Below are 17,918 nucleotides of genomic sequence, written 5' to 3'. Positions count from 1 at the left end.
TTACGAATGGGTTGTGTCCACCTACCAGCAGGGGGAGATAGAAAACACTGAAAACCATAGTGCCTCTAGGACGGCTAGCTCCATCTGCCTCTCAGTATTTCTCTATCTCCCAGCAGGGTTGGACGCAGCTTGTTCAGCACCTTGAAGATTCTGCCTGGGGTGGCTCCTGTGCTTTTGCCAGTTGTAGCAGGGGTGTTGTGGCTAAGTGGAGCCCACTTTAAAGGCACATAGGTTCGCCCTTTCCCTGCCTTACCCTTTCCCGTGTGGATGCAGGCATATAGGTTCGTCCTTCCCTGCCTTTCCCACCCTCTTCTGCCTCCGGAGTACCTCTGTAGCTGTATGCCTCCATCTTTCCTCACAGTGTTAAAAAAAAAAAAAGAAAGTACGCGTTTTTTCAGCGCTGCTATTTCTGAGGTTTTTCCTGACTGTGCAGTGTGACCGGAGCTCATGGACTCGGTCCTTTAAGGTAAGAGGGGTACTCAGCTCCTCCGGGGAGGGCCCGCAGATGACGTTCCGATCGGGTGATTTTGGCATGAAGCCGCCATTTTGAATTTTATTCCGCCGTTTTTCGGCGATGGCTGCTGAGGGAGTTAAGCGTTGCTCCTGTTGTGGCAAGCGCAGATCAGCAGCGGGGCTCTGTAAAACGTGCTGTTCAGATGGTAGAGCCAGTACAAGCATGGCGAGCGATGATTCTTCTCGCTCGATGGAGCTGGCAGCGGGCACCATCTTGGAAGCGCCACATGGCTCAACCCCCGCGGTTGCGGAGGAGTCTGAGAGCAGAGGCCCATCCTCCACAATGATGGGACGCCGGTCCACTCCTCCTTTACAGCTGTAGGAGGACGCCTTTCCCTCTTTCTCGAGGAATGGACCAAGATTACCTCAGATCAGTGGGTCCTGGACCTGATCAGAGAAGGTTACCGAATGGAATTCGGTGCCCCAGTGAGAAACGTGTTTGTGGAGTCCCGATGCGGCACTGCCGTCAAACAGGCGGCGGTAGAGGAGACCTTACAAGTCTTGTTGCACCTTGGAGCGGTGATCCCCGTGCCTCCCGCCGAACACGGCTGCGGCCGTTACTCCATTTATTTTGTGGTGCCGCGAAAGGGCGGGTCTTTTCGGCCCATTCTCGACTTAAAGAAAGTCAATGAGTCACTAAGAGTGCGGCATTTTCACATGGAAACCCTGCGCTCCGTCATTGCAGCGGTACAGCCAGGAGAATTCCCCCGCACCAACGGTTCCTCCGGGAATCATTTCCAGTTTCGGGCCTTGCCTTTTGGCCTCGCCACAGCTCCCCGAACCTTTTCCAAGGTAATGGTGGTAGTAGCTGCTTTTCTCAGGCGAGATGGTATCCGGGTTCACCCTTACCTCAATGACTGGCTCATCAGAGCAGACGCTGCAGAAGAGAGTCATCATGTAACAGCCAGAATGGTCTCAGGACTACAATCTCTGGGCTGGGTCGTCAATATACCCAAAAGTCACCTGACCCCCTCTCAATCTCTAGAATATTTAGGGGTCCGGTTTGACACAGCCTCGGGGTTTGTCTTTCTACCCGACCAAAGGCGGTGCAAGCTTCAGAATCAGGTCCATCTGCTCCTGAGGATGCCTCGCCAGCGAGCTTGGGACTTTGTCCAGCTGTTGGGGTCGATGAGCGCACATGAGACCTCTGCAGATTGCCCTGCTTCAATGATGGTCTCCTATGTCCCAGGATTAGCAACGCAGACTTACGTGGCTCCCTGCGGCCCGACTCATTATGGAGTGGTGGCTCTCAGACAGCATGCTGCGGCGAGGAATGCCGCTAGTGCTTCCCAATTGGTGCCTGGTGGTAACGGATGCCAGCCTGAAGGGCTAGGGAGCACATTGCCAGGGAAGCTATGCCCAGGGTCTGTGGACATCCAAGGAAACGGGGTGGTCCATCAATCGCTTGGAACTGAGAGCGATATTCCAGGCTCTTCTGGCCTTTCACAAGGCTCTGGAGGGACTGGCTGTCAGAGTTCTGTCGGACAACACGACAGCAGTGGCCTACATAAATTGACAAGGCGGCACTCAGTGTCAAGCACTGGCCAAAGAGGCCGCTCAGATATGCCACTGGGCCGAGCTACTTCTGTCGGCAGCTCACATAGCAGGTCAGAGCAACGTGCAAGCCAACTTTCTAAGCAGGTATCAAATTGTCCCTGCGGAGTGGGAACTGGCAGATGAAGTGTTCCTTCAGATCTGTGCCAAATGGGGAACGCCCATAGTGGATCTTATGGCCTCAAGCACAAATACCAAAGTCCCGTCCTTTTTCAGCAGACGGAGAGATCCTCGCTCGGCGGGGTTGGATACCTTGGCTCAACCCTGGCCCCCGGGCCTCCTGTATGTGTTCCCTCCTTGGCCCTTAATAGGGCGACTCCTCCTGCGAATTCAGCTGCATCAAGGAGTGGTGATCCTCATTGCCCCGGATTGGCCCAGGCGGCCGTGGTATGCGGTCCTCCGGCGGATGCTGGTGGAGGCTCCCCTTCCTTTGCCTCTGGTACCGAACCTGTTGACGCAGGGCCCGGTGACCATGGAGGATCCCTGCCGCTTTGGTCTTACGGCATGGCTATTGAGAGGGCACAATTGAGAGACAAGGGCTATTCTAACAAGGTCATCTCCACTCTCTTGCAGGCCCGCAAGCGTTCCACTGCTGTTGCCTATGCTCGGATCTGGCGCCAGTTTGAGGCTTGGTGTGTTTCTAAAGCGATCACACCCATGCGGGCTTCGGTCTCGCCGATACTTGACTTTTTGCAGGATGGTTTACAAAAAGGCTTGGCCTATAATTCCCTGCGTCTTCAAGTGGCAGCCTTGGCATATTTTCTGGGGAAGGTCGCTGGCCTCTCCCCGCCCTATCTAGGGATTGCTTTGATACATCCCATTCGTAATGGAGTCATCTGCTGATGATGACAAGGAAGGGAAAATTAGGTTCTTACCTTGGTAATTTTCTGTCCTTTAGTCACAGCAGATGAATCCATGATCCCTCCCTGATTGACTCTGTTTTGTGTTCAGTTTTTCCTGCAGACATGTTCCCTCATTGGGAGAAGTTGGAAAACAGTCTTCAGGATTTCTGTTCTACTACAGGAGGTTCAGTTCGTCCCTCCTTTGTGTTATTGCTCCTGTTCTGGGGCGTTCGTTCGCTGTGAGGAAAGTTCATGTTATCCTACTTTGCGTAACACTGCTTTGGAAGCTTCAAAATACTGAGAGGCAGATGGAGCTAGCCGTCCTAGAGGCACTATGGTTTTCAGTGTTCTCTATCTCCCCTTGCTGGTAGGTGGACACAACCCATTCGTAATGGATTCATCTGCTGTGACTAAAGGAAAGAAAATCACCAAGGTAAGAACCTAATTTTCCCATCCTGTTCAGAAGGAATGGATCCTCAGAAGCTTATCCGAGATTGGGTGGCAGAGCCGGTGGTGGGAGGCGGGGCTAGTGCTGGACAGACTTCTACGGTCTGTGCACTGAAAATGGCAGAAACAAATCAAGGTCAGGTATACACAAAAAGTAGCACATATGAGTTTATCTTGTTGGGCAGACTGGATGGACCATGCAAGTCTTTTTCTGCCGTCATCTACTATGTTACTTTGAGGCGTATTTTCAAAGCACTTAGACTTACAAAGTTGCATTATGTTACTTAAAAGAGGCTATTTAACCACCTTTCACAGAACTTGATCTCCCCTGGACAATTACTATATATCATGCACTTCCTTCTGAGAAAAAGCCTTTATCTTTAATAAACACCCTTATACCTTCCTTTCCAACCTTTCTGCAACAAAGGTTTATTATTAATTTTACTATTTGATTGTACTCAGATTACTTCATTGATTTGTATTTACTTAGATAATGTTAATGGAAATATTTTCATTTTCTATTGTGTTGTATTTCTATAAAAATTTATGAATAAATACGGAAAAATTAAAGATATTGAAAAAAATCATTTGTGTATGATATTTTCTCTACATAGAAGTGCCTTAATGGTGCTATTTTATTAGATTTACATTCCTTCCTATTCACTTTGGACTAATGAGATTTACTGTCTTTTAGGTTACCTACAAGAGAGATCTATATGCAACAGAATCGATTATCAAGGGTATGTACTTGTCCTTGTAATTATTAAAACTTTCATACAAAATCTAAATCTTAATAGTGCAAGGTACTGTTCTAAAATTAGCATCAATTAATAGCCATATAAACAAGCATGCAAACCAGAAAAAATATGTAATGCTAAAATTAATGCATAGTGGTAAATCTGCACTGTATTTTTCTATATGCTGTGCAAATCTTTTAACATGAGCAATATAGCTTATTCAAGGGGTCTTTTACTAAAGATTAGCTTGAGTTATCTGCAGCAGGGCCCAGTTGTAAAAGTTGACCAATTATCTGAAGGTATGCATAAATGTAATTTCATGTAACTTTAAAATTGAAAGTTATTTCCTACATGATCCAGGATAGGTTTGGACCAAGGGAAGTGGTGCACTAAAGAGGAGAATGTGTGTGGGGAGTAGGGTACTTGATGGGATGCAACACAAAATATGGTCCTGATTATTTATTTATTTAGGGGGCCTTTTACTATAGCACGCTAACTGATTTAATGCTCACAAAATGATAAGATGCCAATAGGATTATAATGAATATCTTAGCATTTAGCACATGCTAATTGTTAGGTTGCGCTAAATCCGTTAGCTTACCTTAGTAAAAGGACCCCTTAATTTATATACATTTTTATATAGTGCCTACATGTTAATGAAAACAATCATAGTGGTTCACAAATTCAGAGGGGCATTTTCAATACGATGTTTAAATCCAACTTTGGACGTTTTGCTGAAAACGTCAAAAATCAAGTGGCGAACATAGCCATTTTTGAACCTGAAAAACATCTATCTTTTTGTTTAGAAAGGGGCCATTTCCTAGAGGTTTTTTAGATGTTTTGTGCTCATTGCATTTTTCTTTTGTGACCATTTTTGAAAAAATAAAAACAAACACCCTATGGAAAAATGCACAAAAACAAGCCACTGGGACATATGGGGGCCAGCATTCTTAGTAGACTGGCCACACAGACATCCCAGCAAAGCAGTGGGACACCCTAGGAGGCGCTGCAGTGGACTTCACATAAGAGGTCCCAGGTACACATCTCACTGTTTCCTCCTTATATTGTATGAGGAGCCCTCCAAAACCCACCAAATACCTACTGTACCCAACTGTATACCAGTTCTTGGCTCTTCTTGGCTCAGGCCCACCCAGCTACATCACCACACTGCTCTCTTCCCCCCTTTCCTCCACAGCATCCTGGCATATGTGCTCCTGTCTCTGAGCCCCTTCCCTCTCCGGTGTCAGTACAGGTGACCTCTGCACCTGCAGCGATTCATTCTCGCTAATTGCGCCGGTCCCGCAGGTTTCCATCTGCCACGTTCCACCAGACATAAAACTGGCAATGACGTCAGCAAGGGTGGCACATGGCAGATGGAAGTCTGTGGATCTGGCACAAGCAGCGAGAATCGCAGCAGGCACCGAGAATGCATGTACTGACACCAGGGAGGGATGGGGTTCAGAGTAGAGAGTTGCACGGGGACAGAAATCTTACCCATCCCGGCCCGGCCCTGCTGGAATCTTACCCGTCCCCACTGGAATCTTACCCATCCCCGCAAAACTTTAACCCATCCCAACCCGTCCCTACCCGTCCCCGCAAGAATTTAATGGTACATAAAAGAAAATTCCAGTCAGATCCCTCAGTCTCTCGCTGGATTTGAGCCACAGCACTGTAGGCAAGGAAGGAACGGAAGTTGGAACTTGGAACACTCTGGTGCGCACATGTAAGATTTGTCTCTGATTCACTGGCACTGTGTGCTGAGAGGTCACATGCATGCGTCAGTAGGTCAGGTGACATCTGATTCTCATGCCTGTGTCAGAGCTGAGGTCTGTGCACCAGCCTGGGAGCAAAGAGGATTAATAGTAACATAGTAAGTGACAGCAAATAGACCTGAACGGTCCATCCACTCTGCCCAATAGTCACACTCATTATCAATTCATGATTAAACCAACGAGTGTGATATTATATACTTGATTATGGTCTTTCTTTTGTGTTTCTGGAATAAAGACCACAGAAGTCTATCTGGCCCTATCCTTATGTTACAACTACTGGAATTGCCGTTGAAGCCCACTCCAGTCTATTCGTCTTCTCATTTGTGGGACACAGACCGTAAAAGTCTGTCCAGCACTGTCCTCATGTTCCAGCCACTGAAGTTGCTGTCTAAGCCCTTTCCAGCCCATCCTAAACCAGATTACCATGTATGAGACAGACCATACAAGTCTGCCAGGTATCAGCCCTAGTTCATCACAGCCAGAGTCGCCATCTAAGCCTCACTTGACACATCCACACACATGCAGCCATTTAAGGTTAGGTTTTATATAACTTGATCCTCTGTGTTCATCCCATGCCTTTTTGAATTCCGTCATCATTTGTGACTCTACCACCTCCTTAATGGAAGACTTTCCACACTTGTGCTGTTAAAGAAAGGAAGAAGAGAAGGAGGAGGAGGAGACAGCAGTCAAAGAAATTGGTATTCGGTAGATGAGAGGCTGGTGCAGGTGCAGCTTACACTTCCACGGGAACTCCGCAGGAACTGCCTCCGTCCCCGCGGGAACCCCGCAGAACTGCTCCCATCCCTGTGGGAACCCCGCAGGAACTGCCTCTGTCCCCGCGGGATTCCAGCGAACCCCGTTCCCATGTAGCTCTCTAGTTCAGAGACAGGAGCACAGATACTGGGACGCCGTGGAGGAGAGAATGATGTGGGGGTAGGTGAAAAAAAATCTTTGTTATTAAAAAATATGTCCAGGAAGATATTTGTGGTGTGGTGTGGTGGGGGTGTCAGTGGCAGCACGTGTGAAAGGCCCATCCAGTTTACCTCTGGGCCCATCCAAAATACCGAGTCTGGCTATGCCTCTGTTGTAGACCACTACAATACCCCTTTTGCCAGAGGTGGGATATGAGCCTGGGTCCCCTTCTATACAATACACTGCACCAATCACTAGGCTACTCCAAGGACCTGCTTGCTGCTGTGATAGGACTGGCCATAACATCTGACTCTGTCATAGAGGCTGGTATGTGCAATACAATACAATACAATTTACTGTTATAGGGCCCTGTATACTAAACCTTGCTAGTGTTTTCAGTGCGCACTACAATTAGAGTTGCCCATATGTTCCTATGAGTGACTTAGCATTTAGGGCCTTTTCTATCAAGCCGCACTAGCGGTTTGCAGTGTAATAATGCTGACAAAGCCCATTCACTTTGAATGGGCTCCATCAGCATTGCTGCGTGGGAACTGCTAGCGCGGCTTGATAAAAGAGGCCCTTAGCGCATGCTATTCATTAGCGCACGCTAAAAATGCTAGCGCGCCTTTGGGCTGCTTAGTAAACAGGAGCCATAGTCTGCAACAACTTCTAAGTTATATGCGGATTACAAAAAAGAACAACTCAAACAAATCCTGAGGAATTACAGTCACATAACGATTAACAAGATAGAAATTTCTGAAACAGAGATGTTTTTAAAAGCTTTCTGAATTGGCCTTAGATAGTTACAGTTCTCAGCTGAACCAACAACTTATTCCAAACCCGAGCAGCCAGTAATGAAAAAGCGGTAGAAAAAAATGATTTCAGACAGACATTCTTTATTGTTTGAATATTTGTTCTGTTAATACAATTTCAAAATGCTCAATAAAATTTGGAAAAAAAACCCAAACCCTTGGACAGTGTAAAAATAAAGGATTCCTAGAAATTATAGACCTATCTAAATTAGGAATGCCTATTAATTCCAGCATGTAAAATGAAGTAATACCTTGAAGAATGTTATAAATCGATATACATAATTTAAACTCAACCCTGGCCTCTATCAGCAACCACTGCAAACGTATCAACAGAGGTATAGCCCAATCTCTAATGTGCTGAGATTATTAATCTGGCTGCAGTGTTTTGTATTGTCTCTAATTTTTTTAATCAGGAGTTTTGGGCAACCGAGATAAATGATATTACAGTAATCAAGTTGCCCTAATATTAGATTTTGAACCACCAATTTCAATGTCCAAGGTATCAACATATTTCTGATTTTCCGCAATTTCTTCATCAAAAAGAAGATTTTCCATACCAATGCATTTATATGTACCTCTGGAGATAAAGACCTAGGAATTGGTTATTGGACAAAAAACGGGGTAGAGTTAAATGGCCATTTATCTCAATGGAGGAGGGTGAATAATGGAATGCTGCAGGGATCTATATTGGGAGAAGTGCTGTTTAACACATTTATAAATGATCTGGAAATCAGAACGACAAGCGAGGTGATTAAATTTGCAGATGACACAAAACTATTCAAGGTTGTTAAAACACGTATGGACTGTGAAATATTGCAGGAAAACATTAGGTAATGGGAAGACTGGGTATCCAAATGGCAGATGAAATTTAATGTGGACAAATGCAAAGTGAAGCACATTTGGAAGAACAATCCAAATCATAGTTACCTGACGCTAGGGGTCCACCTTGGGAGTCAGCACTCAAGAAAAGATCTAGGTGTCGTAGTAGATAATTTGCTGAAACCTTCTGCCCAGTGTGCAGTGGTGGCTAAAAAAAGCAAACAGGATGGTAGGAACTATTAGGAAAGGGATGGTAAATAAGAATACGATAATGCCTCTGTATCGCTCAATGGTGTGATCTCACCTAGAGTATAGCATTCAGTTCTGGTTGCTGTATTTAAAAAAAGATATGGAGGGGCATAATCAAATGCGAAAGCCTATCTCCATGGGCGTCTATGTCCGAAAACGGGTAAGTGAAGAGGAGGGACAGACTGTATTTTCGAAAAAAATGGACGTCTTTTTTTTTTTTTTTTCAACAATACGGTTTGTACGGACCAAATGCCATGGATTTGTTCGTTTCTGAGCTGGGCGTTTTTTTTTTTTTAGCGATAATGGAAACTAAAACCGGCCAGCTCAAAAACGTCCTAATCCGAGCCATTTGGTCGTGGGAGGGGCCAGGATTTGTAGTACACTGGCTCCCCTGACATGCCAGGACACCAACTGGGCACCCTAGAGGTCAGTGCGGTGGACTTCAGAAACAGCTCCCACATGCATAGCTCCCTTACCACGGGTGCTGAGCCCCCAACCCCAACCCCTTCCCCCAAAACCCACTACCCACAAATGTACAACGCTACCATAGCTCTTAGGGGTGAAGGGAGCACCTACCAATTGACACCTGAACACTAATGTCTCCGAAAACGTCCTTTATTTGAATAAGCACGTTTACTCACAGTTAACTGCAGATCAGAGGTTGTGCCCCACTGGCAAAGAGTCTTCCTGGTACTGAGATTAGCAGTAGGTCAGAGCTGGCAGAATTCTGTACAATGCCCACTTTCAGTAACGTGGGTAACACATGAAAGGGAGCTAAAACTGGCTTACAAAAATGGCCACTACCTCATGGACTACCGGAAACAAAACAGGGCACACTTTGACCCAGTAAGCAGAAGGAAAAGCACCATGGGAGTAGAGCCTACCAACATCGTGAGCATTTAACACAAGCTAGTGGAATCACGGAGCCCAATACCCTACACCCACCACAATGCATTGCTGATGTGACTCTGCAGTCTGCATAACAGAAAAGGTGTCACACTCACCCGAGAGTCACATCAGAACCAGGGAAAGGCTGTGATAGAACACATTCTGCTGTCATGGAGGTGGGTATGGCATTTGAGGCTGGCATACAGGCTGGGGAAAAAGTTTGTGAAGTGGGGTTTTTTTTGGTGGGAGGGGGTTAGTGACCACTGGGAGAGTCAGGGGAGGTGATCCCCGATTCCCTCCGGTGGTCATCTGGGGCACGTTTTTGGGACTTGGACCTGAAAAAAAAGGGTCCAAATAAAGCGGACCAAATTCTCATCCAAAACGCCCTTCTTGTTTCGATTATCACCTAAAGACGCCCATCTCTCCTCAGCCGATAACCACGCCCCAGTCCCACCTTCACCACGCCTCCGACACGCCCCCGTCCACTTTGTTCGTTCCTGCGACGGAGTGCAGTTGAAGACCACCAAAATCGGCTTTCGATTATACCGATTTGTTCGCCCACGGGAGAAAGACGCCCATCTCCCGATTTGGGTCGAAATATGGGCGTCTTTCTCTTTCGAAAATAAGCTGGATAGTGTAACTAGAAAACGTTCAAAGAAGAGTAACCAAAGTGATAGAGGGGATGGAACTCCTCTCGTATGAGGAAAGGCTAAACAGGTTATGCAAGGGCAGCCCAAGGCAATGTGCCACCCGAGGCAGGGATGAGATGCTTGCCCCGACCCCTCCCGCGCCCAGTCTAGCATCTGTCCCCTTTCCGCCTCAATTCTCTTCCCATGTTTATCTTATTTTTTTCTTTCCAAGAGGCAGCAGTGACAGTGGCAGAAATTCCCATAGGCTGTCCTGCTGCAGTGCCATCTGCCCAGCTTCTTTGCTCTACTGCATTCCGCCTTTCAGGAAACAGGAAGTTATGTCAAAAGGCGGGCTGCAGTAAGGAGAAGAGGCTGGTGCTGGTGATGCTGCCGCTGTCACTGACACCTTTTGGAAATGAAAATAATCAGGTAAATGTGGGGAAGAAGGTTGAGGAGGGAAGAGGAGAGTGCCGCCTGAGGCCCCCACCTCAGTTGGCCTAATAGTAGGGCCGCTATTGAGGTTAGGGCTCTTCAGCTTGGAAAAGAGACAACTGAAGGGACATATGATTAAGGTCTGAAAAATTCTGAGTGGTGTAGAACAGATGTGAATTTACTCTTTCAAAAGGTACAAAGACTAGGGGACACTCAATGAAGTTACATGGAAATACTTTTAAAACAAATAGGAGGAAATATTTTTTCACTCAACGAATAGTTAAGCTCTGGAACTCTTTGCTATCAGATGTAGTAATGGCAGTTATCGTATCTGGGTTTAGAAAAGGTTTGGACAAATTTCTGGAGGAAAAGTCCATAGTCTGCTATTGAGTCAGACATGGGAAAGCAACTGCTTGCGTCAGGATTGATAGCATGGAATGTTGCTGCTAATTGGGTTTCTGCCAGGTACTTGTAACCTGACTTGGCCACTGTTTGGAAACAGGATACTAGGCTAGATGGACCATTGGTCTGACCCAGTATAGCTACTCTTAGGAAACCAGTGTAAACCTGAAAGCAGAGGAGAGACTTGTGGTCAGATCTTTTGGTCTTCTACAAAAAAATAAGTTGCACAGTTCTATAATGTTTGAATTCTTTAAATCTGTGTTGTGGGAAGACCCACGTAGCTCACGTTACAGTAATCTATCTGAGAAATGAGAAAAGCATGTAAAGCAATATGTAAAGATGTATGATCTAGTATAGAACGAAGAGTATATAAAAGCTGCAATGTTGCAAAGCCACACTTGATAACCTCTGAAATTTGCTTATTGAGAGAGAGCTGTGAGTTGAACCAGATTCTGTGATAGCCGAAAGAAGGAACTGAGTGAATTGGGGGGGGGGGGGGGGGGGGGGGGGGGGATAGGCTGAGAAAGAGAAGAGAACCAGAAATCCAGCAGTTTCTTGTCTTTTCCGAGTTAACTTTGAGTTTGTTCTTATGGAGGCAGTCAGCCAAAGCAGAGATACATTCTTGAAGGAGTTTTAAGTCAATATTAAGCGAAGAAATGGGATATGGTAGTAGAATGTCATCTGCATAGATTAAAAACTGGATGTTTAATGATTGTATTATGGTAGCTAGCAGATGTATGAAAATGTTAAAATGTAGTGAAGACAGAACTGAACCCTGGGGAAACACCACATGTGAGTGGATGAACAGAAAAGATTGTAGAGTCTGAACAGACTGTGATGGAATGATTAGTTTAAAAAGATGAGAACCAGTTGTGTACAGACCCAGAAATACCAATGCCAGAGAGGCATGCTAAAAGAAGGGTGTGATCCAGAAGGTCAAAAGCTTCAGAGAAGTCAAGAGAGACTACAAGTGTGATATAGCTGTTGCGCGTCCTTGGCACAGTGGATTGTGAGCCCTTGTGCCGGCACCAGAGTTGGTGTCTGGCAGCCAACAAAACCCTTGGGGTCTTCACTTGAACTAGCTGACGTTTTCCACAGGTAGAGCCCTTGGGTTCAGGTGGCCAGCAGGACTTGGATGGTCTTCACAGTGGGGTGGTCAGGCTGGGCCATAGAAGGTTATCTGTGCTCTCGGGCAAGGTCCAGTCGGGTGACAGGTAAGCATGATCTGTATTCCAAGCAAGGTCAGGTGGCAGGTGAGCATGATCCGAGTTCCAGGCAAGGTCAGGTCTGGTAGCAGGCAAATATGATCCAGTTGCAGACAAGGTCAGGTCAGATGGCAGGCAAGTGTGATCCAAGTTCCTGGCAAGGTCAGGTCTGAAAAGTGGATGAATTCCAGGCAAGAATCAGGTAACTCATGGGAAACTAGGCTACAGCGACCTGATGCTGAGGCTCAGCCTTAAATTACCTGCAAGGGTAGGACAGATCTGGTCGATGACCCAGAAGTTCACATACTAGCCCTTTAAGACCTGATCATGGTGCATGCATGCGCGCGCCTAGCAACGAGCCTCTCCGAAGTCGGTCTTTGAAGGAAACTCCTGAATAACTGCGAGGCGACTAAGGACGCCTTTGCGCCGCCTGGGAGTCAACTTGCCATTCCCCAACGGTGTCAGAGGTAAGCTGCACATGGCCACACCATGACAATAGCCTTTATCAAGAGTTCTGTAGAGTTCATTCAGAAATGCAGTAACAATGGTCTCCATGCTATGTTTGGGACAAAAAACTAGCTCGAAGGATGAGGGTTTTTTCAATGTAGTCGAGCAATTGTTGATAATCTATTCTGTTAGTTTTGATAAAAAAACAGTGATTGGAAATAGGGCGATAGTTAAGGGGGTTAGAGGAGTCAAGGGATTGTTTTTTGAGATTAGGTGTGATTCAAGCCTTCTGAAGAGTAAAGAGGGAACCAGAAGACAAGCTATGAGATACAATGGCTAAGGCAAGGGCTAGGAAGCCTTGCCTGAAAGACTTCAACCAGGATGAAGGAACAGGGTCATGAGAGATGTATAGAAGAGAGGGATAAGCCTAAGTAAGGCAAAGTACAAATAGACCAAGATGTGGCCAGTGCTGTTTGTGTGGGGGAGAAGCAGGCAAAAAACACGGCAAATGCGCTAATAGGTAGACGTTCTCAGATGTTGTATGAGCTGGAGAAGGAGGCAGGGGAGGGAAAGGGAAATGGGACTTGATATACCGCCTTTCTGAGGTTTTTGCAACTACATTCAAAGCGGTTTACATATATTCAGGTACTTATTTTGTACCAGGGGCAATGGAGGGTTAAGTGACTTGCCCAGAGTCACAAGGAGCTGCAGTGGGAATCGAACTCAGTTCCCCAGGATCAAAGTGGGAATTGAACTCAGTTCCCCAGGATCAAAGTCCACTACACTAACCACTAGGCTACTCCTAGGAAAGGGGCGATGTGAGGATACTAATATGTGATTCAATTTTTGAAATAAATGATTACACTAAGATATTGGGGAGGGGAATACTAGATGTAACAGCAACAGAAGGTCAGGCAGTATTGCTTCTAATGAAGTGAAAAATAGTTTTAGCAGGGTTAGAGGAAGAAGTGAGTCATTTGGCGAAAAATTGTCTCAGCCAACTTCAGTTGCCTGTTGTAAATTTTAAGTTCAGATTTGAATGATTGCAGAGCAGTTTTGATCTGCAGTTTGTACCAGACATGTTTTGAACGTCAGAGTCTACGCTTTTGAAAGCTCAGTCCTTGGTAGAACCAATGAACCAAACTGCAAGGGGGGGGGGGGGGGGGCGTGATAAGTTGCACAATGGTGCATACGAGTCCAGACTCTTTTGGATAGAGTCTTTCCACGCTTGGGCTTGCATGTCAAGTGGGAGAGAGAGAGAAAATCCAAGGAGAAAAATGTAAATAAAGGGAAAGATTGATCAGGATGAAACCGAGGTAATTGACATGACTGAAAAGTGAGATCTGTAGGCAATGGTAATGGTTGGACCAAGCCAAGAGTAAGTAAGTGAAATTGTTGCAAAAGAAAGGAACTACAGGAGAAGAGATCACCAGATCTAGAATGTCATCCCCCCCCCCCCCCCCCCCCCCCCCCCCCCCCGACGTATCGGAAAGGCCACATGTTGAAATCATCCAAAATAAGAATGTGGGGGAAATGGATAGAGGCTTCTGCAATGGTTTGCACTAATGATTCCCATTGCGAAGTCTCAGAAGAGGAGGGTCGATATACTATTAAGAGATGCACCAATCTACTTCTCAAAGCAGATGCTTCTAGGATGTTTTGAAATTTTTTTAATGTTGCAAATCACTTTGAATCCTTACTATTCCTTGGAACTTTCCCAGTTCCCTTGACCTGCTGGTACTACCAATTGTTCCACTTTTCTTTTTATCTTTATTCATAGTTTTTACCTCAACAGTTCTCCATGATTTCCTAATTTCCTCTTCTTGACCTATCCTTTTATTTCTTTTTCTTTTATGGGCTTCTCCTGTACCATTAAGACCCACCCCACCTCCTACCACCATGTCTTCTCTTCTTCCAAAGCTGGTTTGCACCTGCAGTTGTGCGATCAGCTCAAACGTTCCTTACTGTTTCTTTCCCATTGATCCCCTCCTATCCTTAGCATGAAAGTTTAGCATACATCAAGTATGCTATACATTGATAGTAGCCTGGAGTTAAAGGAATTGGTAATGATGTGCTTTGCCCTTTTTGTTTTTAAAGGACAGAACCCTGCCTTTGTGGTAAACATTTTTTTTATTTGTGTAATTGGGAAGAAAATCTGCCACTTTGTCTACCAAACAAGTTCTTACCTGCTGTAGCATAATGTGCGGAAACATTCATTTTGATGTTTATAAAGTGAATAATGGTGTGTCTTTCTGACCCTCAGTAAAGCTTAATGGAAAGAAATACGAAGAAGTTAGAAGATAAGAGAATAGTTTGATGACTGATGCAGAAGATAATAGATTTTAAAACTAAATAGTTTAAGACCTTAGTGACTCATTAGGCTTTTTACTTGCTTCACTGTAGCATGAATGTTATGTTTTTCATTCTTACCTACATCAGAGTTTAGTCTAGCTGACTCAGTTTTTGACTGCCATATCCTATTTAGCTAACTGCTAAAGGTCTATTTGTGTTTCCTAGATTCGCCTGGAGCTTGTTAGTTTGCAGATGTGTAACATTTGAGAGAATGACAAAGAAATTAGCATATCATCAAAAAATGTGAACTGGATATATTCATGCCATAATAGTTTGCTATGCATCTCCATACTGTAGACCTTAATGTTTTTAGATATACTGATATGATGTTGCCAATGATCTGCAAGCAATATCCTATCTAGAGAAACTCACTAACTCTGTTTTGCATAGTGTTATGCACTTTATTTTCATAAAATATTTTAACAAAGTGCTCCCTGAAGCCTCTGAGCATGCCATTTCCCCTTGACAGTTTGAGACTTTTTGTTGTGTTATATTGTGAAATGTTCTCTCTAATTTTTGCTGGCTGATGTGTACATAAAAAACGTTTTGTGCGCAAGTTTTCAATCTCGACCTGATGTGTGCAGTATAGCCTATGTTCACAATAAAGAAAGCCAACAAACATTTTGTGCACACAGTTGCTGAGAATGTGCCCTCCCTTTCTAACCTGTCTGCATATGCACACATGCACAGCTTAGAGGGAACACTGCTTATATGTTTCTTGGATATCATTCAGTCAGAAGCCTAGAGTGTGATAGCAGAAAAGGATCAAAGGGTCCATTTAGTTTGTCCATTTTTCTTCCTGTTATAATGCCATAGACCTTAATTAATCCTGGACTTTATCTTTGCTACTTCATTACAGACTGGTAAGCCTGACGTCAGTGCCGGGTAAAATAGTGGAAACTATTATAAAGAATAAAATTATGGAACACACATATAAACATGCTTTAATGGGACAGAGTAGGCATGGATTCAGCAAGGGAAGGCCTCACCAATTTGCTTCATTTCTTTAAAGGCATGAATAAATATGTCGATAAGAGTGAGCCGGTTGATGTAGTGTATCTAGATTTTCAGAAAGCTTTTGACAAAGTTCCTCATGAGAGACTCCTGAGAAAATTAAAGAGTCATCACATAGGAGGCAATGTTCTTTTGTGGATTAGGAATTGTTTATTGGACAGAAAAAAGAGGGTAGGGTTAAATGGCCATTCTCCAAAGACAAGCAGGCTGATATTCTCACAGGGGGTGACGCCACGTCGGCCCCGGAGGATTTTAAAGCAAAATCTAAAAATCTCTTCTACGGCGTTCCGTCGCGCGAGCGAACGCACTGCGCATGTGCGCACACCTCTTCCCGCTCGCCGTGCGGACACGCCCCTCAGTTTTTCTTTTTCCGCGTCTGAGGAGACACGGAGTTCGTTAGTGCTTCGTGTTTTCTTCAGGTCCTCGGAGTAAAATCTCTTTTTTATTTTTTTATTTTACCCTTTTTGGGTGTTCTTTATTTTTTCATTTGATCCTTTCATGGCCAGGCTCATTGTGGCTTATATATTCAGGTACTTTTTTGTACCTGGGGCAAGGAAAAGTTAAGTAGTTGCCAGAGTCACAAGGGGCTGTGCCTGAAAGGAAAACAAAGCATATAAGCTTCTCTTTTCTTATAAAAATGCTGGCATATTGTTATCTGTGGGCTCTCTCTCGCCAGCAAACTAAACAAGCCCACATTTTTAGGATCCATTTATTAAAACTTTACAAATGGCTCTCCAGAGCTGTGAGAGCCTGCTCCAGCACACCACTGTCTTTAAGCCCCACAAGTGTGAAGGTGTATGTCACAGGAAAAACCAGGAACCTAAGCAGGTGCATCCCTGGTCAGCCACTGAATGGGCAACCTGGTGACACAATATCAGTGGTGTAACCTTTGAAGTGAGTCTCCACCCGCCTCGGCGCCTCCTGCTCTGCAGGTCATTCGGGCGCATCGGAGGATGTGTCTTGGGCCGGATCATCTCCCTGTGAAGCGCAAGTAGTGTCTCAAAGACGAGACGTATTCTACTCTGCCAGGGATGCCCAAAGGAGATCATTCTGGAGTCCGACAGAGACCGATGCACGCTGGGTATAGTTATGCATCGAATAGGTCTCCACCTGCCTCGGCGCCTCCTGCTTGGCAGGTCATTCGGGCGCATCGGCGGATGTGTCTTGGGCCGGATCATCTCCCTGTGAAGCGCAAGTAGTGTCTCAAAGACGAGACGTATTCTACTCTGCCAGAGATGCCCAAAGGAGATGCCCAGAGCTTTGCTCCCTCGGTTATGGAGGTATCCGGGCTTCAGACATCAGTCGGTGCCGAGAGCGTTGCTCCCTCTGTTATGGAGGTATCCTGGCATTGGACGTCGATGCACCGGTACATCGGTACCAGGTATCATCGGTACCGTGGATACCATCGGTGCCAGGTGTCATGGGTACCGTCGGTACCGAGGAGTATCGATACCAGGAACATTGGTACCATGGTCGGTGTCATGGGTCCCGTCGGTACCAGGTATCATCGGTACCATGGGTCCCGTCGGCACCGGGTATCATCGGTACCATGGGTGCCGTCGATGCCGAGTGTCATCGGTGCCATGGGTGCTGTCGGTACCGGGTATCATCGGTGCCATGGGTGCCGTCGGGTACGAGTATCATCGGTGCAATGGGTACTGTCGGTACCGAATATCATCGGTGCGTCGGTACCGAGGAGTATCGATACCAACAACATTGGTACCATGGTCGGTGTCATGGGTCCCGTCGGTACCGGGTATCATCGGTACCATGGGTCCCGTCGGCACCGGGTATCATCGGTACCATGGGTGCCGTCGATGCCGAGTGTCATCGGTGCCATGGGTGCTGTCGGTACCGGGAATCATGGGCACCATCGGCACCAGGTATCATGG

The 17,918-nt window shown here is 45.8% G+C and overlaps 1 protein-coding gene across 1 annotated transcript in view; it reads left to right on the top strand.

The window, feature by feature from the left end:
* CRPPA (CDP-L-ribitol pyrophosphorylase A) overlaps positions 1-17,918 on the top strand; it is a 252,691-nt gene that overhangs the window by 122,094 nt on the left and 112,679 nt on the right. Inside the window, exon 5 of the mRNA XM_030201326.1 lies at positions 4,051-4,096. Within this exon, the coding sequence (XP_030057186.1) occupies positions 4,051-4,096 (46 nt within the window). The remainder of the gene's footprint in view (positions 1-4,050; positions 4,097-17,918) is intronic.

This window comes from Microcaecilia unicolor, chromosome 1, assembly GCF_901765095.1.
Source record: "Microcaecilia unicolor chromosome 1, aMicUni1.1, whole genome shotgun sequence".
Classification (NCBI taxonomy): Eukaryota; Metazoa; Chordata; class Amphibia; order Gymnophiona; family Siphonopidae; genus Microcaecilia; species Microcaecilia unicolor.
The sequence above is the reverse complement of the archived record's forward strand: the minus strand, read 5'-3'. Positions and strand labels throughout refer to the sequence as shown.